This window comes from Psittacula echo, assembly GCF_963264785.1.
Source record: "Psittacula echo genome assembly, chromosome: 2".
Taxonomy (NCBI): domain Eukaryota; kingdom Metazoa; phylum Chordata; class Aves; order Psittaciformes; family Psittacidae; genus Psittacula; species Psittacula echo.
Window position 1 is genome coordinate 135,018,213 of NC_137737.1, and position 12,136 is coordinate 135,030,348.

Consider the following 12,136-nt stretch of genomic DNA (forward strand, 5'->3'; position numbering starts at 1 on the left):
TCTGACAAAGGTATAAGAAGGACATTCTGTGACAAGATCACAGCATTGTCAAGTTAACAGTGTAATTGCGCTTTCAGACGGGCTCTGGAGGCAATCCTGGGAACTGCAGCCCTGTCTATAATAAAAATTAGAATACTGAAATATAATCAGAGTCTACTGGAAAGGAGTTAATATGACTCCTGTAAAGGAAAATCCTACCTCACTAACCTCCTTGAGTACTGTACTAGTGTCAGTAAGCACATGGAAAAAGGAAACTTTGATAAGATATCAGAGTGGTCAAACAGCTACTGATAAGGTTCTACATCAAAGGTTACTAAAGACACTAAGTTGCCCTAGTGATTAAAAAAAGTTTTTTTATTGATTATTATCAGGTTAAAGGATAAGAAATAATAGGTGGGACTCAGTGGTTCAGGGTGAAGGTGCCCTTGGTAGGCTCCCGAAGAGTTCACGCTGGGACATTTTCTCTATGAAGGCCAAAATGAAGGTAGAATCCTGTTCACCATGTCTTGCAACAGTAGTAACAAGGAGAGCTCAACGAAACTGATGGGAGATCACTTTAAAAGACTTTTAAAGTATAGATTAAAGAAAATATTGCAACAGATGGTGAATTTATGGAGCCTGCTCCCAGAGGATATTGTTGAGGCAAAAAATGCAAGCAGTTTCAAACAGAGCTTTGACAAATTCATGAATGCTAGTCTATAAACAGAATCTAAAAGGATCAGATAAGGATGTACTTCCCTAACATAACAGCTATGGAAACTGAAGGATTATGAGAGGAATGGCCTGAAGAAAATGGCCAGGCTTGTGTGCTTTCCTTGGGTAACACTCCGGATTGCCACAGCTGGAAGCAGAGTACTGGAGAAAATGGACTATTGGACTGAGATAGTAGGACATTTCTTATGCTCTTAAAGCTCTGCAGAAATGCATTGTGCCTTTTAATATTAACTTATCCTTATTTATCTGTGTGTCATTAAACTTGCTTTACCTTTTTCAGTAAATGAATGTTTCTTTCATAATCTGTCTCCTCTGTTAGAGTGCTAGGTACTCTATAAAGGGCTAGATACTATATATATATATATATATATAGTGTGATTAATTGCCCTAGAAATCTAAATGGTAAACATTTGGGATTATCAGAAAAAAAAGCTGTTTCATCACATCTAGGGTGAATTAAAAGCATTTCTGATGACTTGAAATCATTGTGAATTGTTGTTTTCAAAACTCTTTTGTTAATGTGTCTAAATGAATGTACTTACTAAAGAATTTGCATTTAATTTGTCATACAAATGATATTTTGCATGAAGAAATGTGTGTTACATAAAAAGATTACCTTAAAAATTGTTCTTATGACAGGAATGCACAAAATGGCACTTTCACTCATAATGGCAGAGTTTTGAAAAAGAGATCATGAGTGATGAGTATGGACAGATGCAGAACTACTAGTGACTAACGTGTGCCTTTTTTTATAGGAACTTTTGCGTTAACTTCCTTAATATCTGCCAATGCTGTTGAGCGTCTTGTTCCTTCAGCCAGTGCTAATTTCACTACAAACAATAATTCAGGAGTTTTGGGCCTATCAGAGTTCGAAATGCAGAGGATTGGTGTTGCAGCGGCAGTTTCATTTCTAGGAGGAATCATCCAGGTTTGTGGTGACCACATTCTTTATACACTGCATTTGTGACAACTATGACTTTTGTAATAGTTTTCATCACTTCTTTGAGAAAAAGAGAACATTGGATCTGGTCCAATGTTGATAAATGATGAAATTAATGTGTTTTAAGAATTTGCTGCTCCTTTGTTGAGATGTAGTAATTGTATGTATACATGTTCATCAGGTGTTGCAATATGAAGTAAAACCACAGCCAGCTCTAATGCAATATTTGGTTGCTGTTGGTGCTCCCTTCTCCTTCAGAAACAAAACATGAATCAGCTCTTGGTAAGCACTGACATATTCCTGAGGATTTCTGTTGCTCTTTGCTGGAAGAAAAATCCTATACAGTATTCAATAATTAAATACAGTAGGGAAAACATCTTTAAAATCTTCTAGAGTTCTCACACACATCATTAAAGCGAAATAAATTAGTAAAACAGATGTCTTCAAATGATTCTCCAAAGTTTATTCAAATGATCAGAGGTCTTATAAATTTCTTGTCTTTTTCTATTCTGATCACAAGCTCTGAGTTCCTTTATCCATTGCGAGTTGCTTAGGTCTTCAAAAAAGGCTTCCCTCTTTCATTCCTAATATTAAAATGGAAGAAATGTTCCATCACTTGACATTGCAACACCTTCTGGGTACCTGGCCTCCTGAAAGAAACCTAAACCCCTGTGTTTGATGCTTTGGATCTCTATGCCATACAGAGGATGAATGAAGGAGCTCAGAATGGCATCTCCAGTCGCCTGCATGCTTGGCGGGAACAGGGTCATATGCTTATGTTAATCAGTAGGATACATCAAGAAGCAAGTTCATTTCTGTTGCCTTTTTTTTAATTCTTTTATTGGTTATAGAGTTATGACTTGGGGTAGCAGCATGAGCAAAACCTTATGGATGACATACAGGGTAGAGCTGATGCTGATTGTGCCTGGCTGCTGCATGTGCTGTCCTGTTGCCCTGGTGTGTGCAACACGATGTTCCATCATGTGTAGGGTGCTTGTATCAGTAGAGTCCTTTGAGCATCCACAGAGTTCTTCATATGGGAGCACTGCACTCACAGCCTGACAATCTCCTGTGAGGCCCCAGAGAGGCCAAAATGCCTCAAGTGGCAAGCTGGTACCTGCATTTGATCTAACATCAAAATCCAATGCAGAATTATTTTGCTTAGGTGCTGCTGAATTCCATTAGGTGTGTAAATCCTCTAGACCTATTCCCTTTTTGTTCTGGAAAGTTCTGCTTTATCATGTGCCTTCAACTGCACCAGCTGGCTTGTCTCAGCCTATGTCCTATTTAAGCCTGATTGGAATAAGAGGAACTGAAAAATCCTCTGCCTGCATCTTCAAAGCAGGTCTGACAGGAAGCTGTGCCATGTGCCTGGGCTCTTCTCCCAGGTCAGTAACGTTGCTTGCATTAGAGTTACACTAAAACAGCTGGTGCTTGTAGTGCTGCCATTAGTCTTTTATGCAAATTTAGTAGTTAGAGACCAGATTAAAATACTTACTTCCTAGAGTAGTGCCTTGTAGCTACTGATATGTGATATGAAGGTGATAGTCTGGATCAATGCTCTGATTAAACTTTGCCATCATCTCAGGTGATATGAAGTGTGGGAATTCATGTTTTTCATCATGATTCCAGCCTCCTGACTAACAGGTGCTGCAATTCCTAGATAAGGTGACAAGGCACATTTTGCTGTTAATGGAGAGCTGAATCAGTGAGCTGATTCTAGTTATCAGATTAAATTAGAAATTCATAGAATCATAGAACCATAGAATAGTTAGGGTTGGAAAGGACCTTCAGATCACCTAGTTCTGACCCCCTGCCATGGGCAGGGACACCTCACACTAAAACATGCCACCCAAGGCCTCATCCAGCCTGGCCTTGAACACCACCAGGGATGGAGCATTCATGATTTCCCTGGGCAACCCATTCCAGTGCCTCACCACCCTCACAGTAAAGAATTTCTTCCTTATATCCAATCTAAACTTCCCCTGTTTAAGTTTGAACCCATTACCTCTTGTCCTGTCACTACAGTCCCTGATGAATAGTCCCTCCCCAGCATCCTTGTAGGCCCCCTTCAGATACTGGAAGGCTGCTATGAGGTCTCCATGCAGCCTTCTCTTCTCCAGGCTGAACAGCCCCAACTTTCTCAGCCTATCTTCATACGGGATGTGCTCCAGTCCCCTCATCATCCTCGTGGCCCTCCTCTGCACTTGTTCCAACAGTTCCATGTCCTTTTCACGTTGAGGACACCAGAACTGCACACAATACTCCAAGTGAGGTCTCCTGAGAGCAGAGTAGAGGGGCAGGATCACCTCCTTCGACCTGCTGGTCACGCTCCTCTTGATGCAGCCCAGGATACAGTTGGCTTTCTGGGCTGCGAGTGCACACTGAAGCCGGCTCATGTTCATTTTCTCGTCGACCAGCACCCCCAAGTCCTTCTCTGCAGGGCTGCTCTGAATCTCTTCTCTGCCCAACCTGTAGCTGTGCCTGGGATTGCTCCGACCCAGGTGTAGGACCTTGCACTTGGCATGGTTAAACTTCATAAGCCTGGCATCATCCCACCTCACAAGCGTGTCGAGGTCCCTCTGGATGGCATCCTTTCCCTCCAGCGTATCAAGTGAACCACACAGCTTGGTGTCATCTGCAAACTTGCTGAGGGTGCACTCAATCCCACTGTCCATGGCACCGACAAAGATGTTGAACAAGACCGGTCCCAACACTGATCCCCGTTACTGGTTTCCAGCTGGACATCGAGCCATTGACCACAACTCTTTGTGTGTGACCATCCAGCCAGTTCTTTATCCACCGAGTGGTCCACCCATCAAATTGATGTCTCTCCAATTTAGAGACAAGGATGTCATGTGGGACAGTGTCAAACACTTTGCACAAGTCCAGGTAGATGATGTCAGCTGCTCTGCCCCTGTCCATCAGTTCTGTAGCCCCATCATAGAAGGCCACCAAATTGGTCAGGCAGGATTTCCCCTTAGTGAAGCCATGCTGGCTGTCACCAACCACCTCCTTGTTTTTCATGTGCCTTAGCATGCCTTCCAGGAGAATCTGCTCCAAGAGTTTGCCAGGCACAGAGGTGAGACTGACTGGTCTGTAATTCCCTGGGTCATCCATTTTCCCCTTCTTGAAAATGGGGGTTATATTTCCCTTTTCCCAGTCATCAGGAACTTCACCTGACTGCCATGATTTTTCAAATATGATGGCCAGTGGCTTAGAAACTTCATTCACCATCTCCTTCAGGACCCGTGGATGGATGTCATCAGGTCCTATGGACTTGTGTACATTTAGGTTTTTAAGATGGTCTTGAACCAGATCCTCTCCTACAGTGGGCCTAGGGTCCTCATTCTCACAGTCCCTGCGTCCACCTTCCAAGACTTGGGTGGTGTGGTCAGAGCCTTTGCCAGTGAAGACCGAGGGAAAGAAGTCATTAAGAACCTCAGTCTTCTCCAAATCCTGGGTAGCCAGTTCTCCCAATATCTTCCGGAGGGGGCCTACGTTGAACCTAGTCTGTCTTTCATTTGCTATGTACCTATAGAATCCCTTCCTATTATCCTTAACATCCCTAGCCAAGTTCAATTCTAACTGGGCCTTAGCTTTCCTCACCTGGTCCCTAGCTTCCCGGACAGCATCCCTGTATTCTTCCCAGGCCACCTGTCCCTGCTTCCACCTTCTATAAGCCTCTTTTTTCCTTTGAATTTTCCTGAGCAGCTCCTTATCCATCCAAGGAGGTCTCCTGGCTCCCCTGCTGCACTTCCTTCTAGTTGGGATGAGCTCCTGAGCTTGTAGCAGGTGATCCTTGAATATCAACCAACAGTCTTGAGCCCCCCCTGCCCTCTAGGGCTGTATCCCGTGGAACCTTACTAAGCAGGCTCCTGAAGAGGCCAAAGTCTGCTCTCTTGAAGTCCAGGGCAGTGAGCTTGCTGCATGCTCTTCTCACCTTCCTGACGATCTCGAATTCGACCATCTCGTGGTCACTGCATCCAAGGCTGCCCTGGAGCGTCACATTTCCAACCAGCCCTTCCCTGTTGGTGAGCACGAGGTCAAGCATGGCACCTCTCCTTGTCGGCTCCTCTATTACTTGCAGAAGGAAGTTATCTTCCACACAATCGAGTAACTTCCTGGATTGCTTGTGCCAGGCCGTACCATCGCTCCAACAGATGTCAGGATGGTTGAAGTAATTAAGGAATTACTTTAAATTAAGGAATAGCTTGGAATAGATGTGGTATTCTGTGACAAGAAGAATAAAGTGATGCATGTTGAGGCAACAGTTTTCTATTGAAGACATCCTGAAATACAAAAACAGGTGGAATTGTCAGCGGAGTTGGGATGGTACTTCTCTGGAAAGGGAGAAGACCTGGGTAATGGTGTCTACTATAAGACTGCTTATTCATTCTGAAAAAAGTTAAAATGCAGTGCTCTAATTAGCCACTAATTATACAGAAACAGCTGATGCTATGACTGTCCCATTGGGCAGCTTCCATACAAAGGATGAAATGTCCCTCTCTAAAGCAAGTCGTTCCTCTTTAGAAACAGTAGGTAAAGACCTGTGTCTTTTTGGCCAGAAAAGCAACCTGATGCTATTTTTCCTGTAGCTTGGCTAAGTATTCTAATCAGCAAATAACATTAAAAAAAGAACAAACCTTGCAAACTAGTGAGTCATGAAGGAAAGGCAAAGGGAAGAGGTGTGTTTTTGAGATGAATTGCTGTTGGCTGCTTTGTGTTTTATGAAGACTAGAAGTCTGCATCTGTGTGTGAGGCAAGCTCTGAGCAGGCTTTATGAATCTCAGTGCCATCTAGACTTGAAATAACATCAGAACTGGTTTCCGATAATGAGGCAAGAATAGGTGAAGCTTCTGAGATTTTAAATATGTGGCTTAGTTCCTTATTTTTTTTTTCAGGTAATAAGTTTCAGATTCCTTAACTGCTTTTTATATCTAATGTTTGAGGCAGTATTCATAAAAGAAGGAAATATTTGGTTATCTTAAGAAGCATTCTAATGAAGATAATATAGTATTAAAATAGAAATTAAGTAAACACAAAATAAAAACTGCAATTACATAAAAAATATAATGCATTCACAGAGACTATTTTATTTTTAAAAGCAGAATGGAAGGTATAATGCAGATTTTTTCATGTTGTGTAACTGCTACTCTATAAACAGGGCAATGGAAAACTAAACAAATTAATGAAATTATTCCCTGATATTAAATACCTCAGAATTATTGATGGGGAGATCAAATGATAGAATATAAGAGATGCCAATTGATGAATTTTGTAACTAGAATTGGATGTTGCCTTTATAGCAGATAAAAAATTCTCAAAAAATAAGCTTTTGGGTAAGATTTTTTTTTTTATTAGTATATTATCTGTTCAAGAATGCTTGCATAAATGTATGTGTCTATAAAAACCTCAACATACTAAACTAAAATTCAATATTTAATTTGCTGAATAAAGAGAAGAAAGCTGCTTGCATTTCAAAGTGAGGGAAAAAAAAAATAGGTTTTATCCTAGAAAAAAGCATTATTCTCCTAAAAGCTGCAGTGCCACATACTTCAGTTGTGGTACACTTCTGTAAGTGCTGGTTATTGCATTCCAGCAATTTATATTTTAAAGACTTACAGATAATTAGTTGCTGATGTACAGTGTTGGAAATAAAAAATGTGTCGTTATCAGAAGAACAAATTTACATGGTCTATTTTCAGCTTGCTTAATAAGCAAGCATGTTTGAATATGAATTGTGTTTTTGTAAGGCTAGTGGTATTGTCCAAAGCTTTGTTTCCCTGTGAGGAAAGTTATGCTGCATTATTCTATGTTACACATAGTTTTTCATTAGGTACAAACATGAGTCTCTATATAATCAGGATGATCAGGAAAAGAGCTAATTTTTCTTTCAGTGGAAATAACTTCTTGCAGGCCCATATTCTGTATGTTGAAAAGTACAACTAGGCTGAATGGGAGTCCTGGTTCCCACAATTATGGTGCATCATAGAATCAGAGAATCATAGAATTGTTTAGGTCGGAAAAGACCTTTAAGATGCTACATGTTAGTCCAGAAAGACCAGAGAAAGAAGTCTTTTTCAGGTCCTGGAGTGAGGAAAGCTCATGCCAAACACCATCAGAAGCTACCAGACACTCTCAAGCCACCCACAATGAACTTAAGAGCTGCAATTGAAAAGACCTAAAGCTACCAATTATAATGTTTATTGAAACCGGTTTAAAATTGATGATTTAGTCAAGCTGAACTAACTATGTCTGACTGTTTTCTCCATATGGTCTGTAGAAACCTTCACTTTTGCAGCTTCTGATTCAGAGATAACCAATGCAACATACTAAATGAGAAGCTCACAGCCTGTACTCTTTCCCTTGAAGAGGTATTCGCAATAGCTGACCTAGTCTTCTTGGCCCATGCAGCAAATAATCAGAAAGAGTACCACCAGGTTTTATTCAATTTAACAGGGGAAAAAGCCACACCTTCTACAATGTGGAATTTTGAGAGGTTTAAGATTGATTCGCCAAAACTGAATTTATGCAGCAAGTAACATGATATCAGCCTTTCGATTACTGTGGACAGAAAGACTGACATTAGTGATTTCCAGAGAGCTGTTAAATGGTAAAAATTTTTACTGGCCATAAAGTTAGATTGACTACACAGCAAGAGTGGAATTTTAACAATAATAAACAGAGAGTGTTGTCATGGTAAGAAAGTATTGAAAGTGGACAAGAACCAAAAGGTCTTGAATTAATGAATATAGAGGGCTTTGCTTTTTGCTATTACTCATTTCTTTTCTCCTGGCTCCATCCCCATTCTTTTCTTCTACTTGTCAGAGTAAAATTATGGACCAGAAAAGACAACTGCAAGAAAAGATTCTCTTTATATTATCTTTCTTCCATTTGAAACTATAGTTTTCTTTTTTATTTTTTTTTCTTCTAAATGCTACCACTTCTGTCTAATCATTTGCTTTTATTACTTGTTTCCAAGATCTTTTCTCTTTTACAGTGCATTAAATCAAGACTGCTTTTCTTTACTTTCTCCTGAGTTTTTGTTGGTTTTTCCCTTTATCTGACAGCTCCTGATGTCATTCACATGAAGTTAATTGAAAATGTAAACCTGGTGAAAGCAAAATTCATTTCAAGCCTTTTACATGGTGTGATGTACTGAAGAAGCTGCACAATGGAACTAGAGCCGTGTGTCTTTCAAACCATTTTTGTTACTATGATTGTTCTGTCTGAAATATTCCTTCATCCCCTAGGAACTAAATTTTGAAGAACGAAAAATTCTGGCGTCAATCCTAAAATACATGAAAACTTTCTTCCTTTTACATTTTAAGAAAAGCCCAGATTAGTACAAATAATGAAAACAGAAACATATTTACCTTTGGCATTTTTTTGTATTTTATTTTTTGCTGTTCTGACGTTTCACTATCAGTTTTCCCTGTAGTCTGTCTGCATCAAAAGGAAGAAAAATCATACAACATATCAGAAAGTAAGATGGAAAACCTGCAAAAAATAAGCATCACTACCACAGCAAAGATAAAGTAGATTATTAGAAATTTCTTCAAGAATATTGAACTTTCTACATTTTGATTATTGCTTGGTGGGTGTAAGATTTTATGGCATTATGCAATGTGATGCAATTGTGTGCTGTCAGCTGAGCTTAGTTTAAAATGGTGTTTATCCAAAAAGCAGTGACAGCCAAGCTATACGCCTGTTGCCCAGCATGGAGGGTGAACTGGAGAGTTCATAGAGTCATAGAACCATAGAATAGTTAGGGTTGGAAAGGACCTTCAGATCACCTAGTTCTGACCCCCTGCCATGGGCAGGGACACCTCACACTAAACCATGCCACCCAAGGCCTCATCCAACCTGGCCTTGAACACCACCAGGGATGGAGCATTCATGATTTCCCTGGGCAACCCATTCCAGTGCCTCACCACCCTCTCAGCAAAGAATTTCTTCCTTATATCCAATCTAAACTTCCCCTGTTTAAGTTTGAACCCATTACCCCTTGTCCTGTCACTACAGTCCCTGATGAAGAGCCCCTCCCCAGCATCCTTGTAGGCCCCCTTCAGATACTGGAAGGCTGCTATGAGGTCTCCACGCAGCCTTCTCTTCTCCAGGCTGAACAGCCCCAACTTTCTCAGCCTGTCTTCATACAGGAGGTGCTCCAGTCCCCTCATCATCCTCGTGGCCCTCCTCTGGACTTGTTCCAACAGTTCCATGTCCTTTTTATGTTGAGGACACCAGAACTGCACACAATACTCCAAGTGAGGTCTCACGAGAGCAGAGTAGAGGGGCAGGATCACCTCCTTCGACCTGCTCGTCATGCTGCTTTTGATGCAGCCCAGGATACGGTTGGCTTTCTGGGCTGTGAGCGCACACTGAAGCCGGCTCATGTTCATTTTTTCATCGACCAGCACCCCCAAGTCCTTCTCTGCAGGGCTGCTCTGAATCTCTTCTCTGCCCAACCTGTAGCTGTGCCTGGGATTGCTCCGACCCAGGTGTAGGACCTTGCACTTGACATGATTCAACTTCATAAGCCTGGCATCAGCCCACCTCACAAGCATGTCGAGGTCCCTCTGGATGGCATCCCTTCCCTCCGGCGTATCAAGTGAACCACGCAGCTTGGTGTCATCCAAATTGATCTGGACCTATACAAATGTAAAAAATTTAAAGGCTAACTGTCAAGAAATCTGACATGCAACGAGATTTGGGAGGCTTGTTTCAAAACAACTTTTTTGTCTCATCTTGCTCTAAGCAGTTTCTGTATATTACTCATATTGCAAAGACAGCAGAAGTTTCCCATACCAACTTATGCTGAAAATTATACTCTCCTCTGATGTTTTCTTTTCTGGTTACTTCATCGTTAGGCCTTCATCAGGGAATATATATAGATGCATGCTATATTTATTTAGCTACAATGTAAATTAAAAGTCAGATGCACATGCTGATGAAATATTGCCTTTGTTTCTGGAAGTTCTGAGCTACCTTCTGCAGTAAGAGATTGAGGACCAAGTGTAGGCTGCTGCTTGTTTAGGCGAGTGGCTACAGAAATTGGCTACCTCAAACCATACTTATGGTAAAAATAGTGGTTATAAACAAACAATTAAAAGTGTGTTTGAAATGTGACCTTTTAGTTCCTACCTGTGAAGCATCCCCTTAAAACGCTGAAGATTTAAAGTAAAAAAATTAACTTAAAAAAAAAAAAATAAATGAGTGATGCAGAACTTGCCAAGTTCCACAACCATGACACCTTTTCCCTGCACTTCACTGTAATAACTTTCTCTGAAAGTTAGTATTAGCTAATATTTCTGTGTGATATTACGTAGTTCATAGAATTGTCTCTGTGGTTTGGATTCCACAGCTAAATAAAAATCCATCTTTCTGGAAAGTAAGCTATTACACAATTAGAAATTTCACATCCATACAATACAAACTGATCTTAGAAAACAAAAAAAATTCACTAGGGAAGGAAGAATTTATTTCTCATTGAACTTTACTACTGTGAACAATGTTTTAAATACATGAATAAGCACACTGTTAGAACAAACAGCTAAATAAAATATCTGAATTTAGTAATTATCAGTTTTAGGCCTGACTAACTAAATTACCACTCACTGAGGGTATAACAGTAATTACCATTACTGGGGTCCAATCTTGAATGGCAGTCAATGTTCTGATTGTTCACAGTACAGAGCCATTCACATGCTGTTAGTGGGAAATAGAAAAAAAAATCTCAGATTTAATGTCTCAAATGGAAGAGAAAATTGCTCACTAGATATTTTTGTGGTAAACTAAAAGCCACTCTGGTATTTTTGTTTCTTTTGTGCTGTTGTACTCATGGCCCACTACATACAGGTGAAATTTATGGTGAAAAAATAAATAGTGTTCAGGCATAGAAAATGGAAACATTTGGAAATTATTCTTTTAGCTTCATAACAAAACGAAATAAAGCAAAGGGGACCATGATATATATCAAAAGGATGATATTTAGTATAGTATACACAACATAAGCCTTTTAGAAAGTATTGTAACAAAATCTCTTTGCCAAGAGCATGTACCTTTTCAGGCAGAAGAATAGCAAATGCAGAAGATTATAAAAAATAAGAAACTGGTTTTTTATCCTATGAATGAGCAGAATTTAACTGTAAGAGGAGATATTTTAAATATAACTTAATATAGATAAGAAAAGGGTTAAATGTTACATAAACCCCAGCAGCATCTGTAAGTATGCAAGAACTTTGTACAAAGAAGTAAGAGCTGTCAAATCTTATGCTTCAGAGGAAAAGAGCAATTGCAATCTAGGATAAGGTGAGAAAACACAGCAGGATGCAATACTTTGGGTATTTGTCCTATATTTCTATGAAGTATTTGCAACAGTAGATTCAGCTGTAGTTCAGATTCTTGAATTAGAGAGGAATATTTTTCTTTCATTGTATGCCTGTGCTCTGAAATAACTTCTGTAAAAGTTGCAATAAA

General features: G+C 40.0%; 1 protein-coding gene across 1 annotated transcript in view; it reads left to right on the top strand.

Moving 5' to 3' along the window:
- SLC26A7 (solute carrier family 26 member 7) overlaps positions 1–12,136 on the top strand; it is a gene marked incomplete at its 3' end in the record, with an annotated part of 66,752 nt that overhangs the window by 14,910 nt on the left and 39,706 nt on the right. The window contains exon 3 of the mRNA XM_080609720.1: positions 1,470–1,646. Coding sequence (XP_080465846.1) covers positions 1,470–1,646 — 177 coding nt within the window. The remainder of the gene's footprint in view (positions 1–1,469; positions 1,647–12,136) is intronic.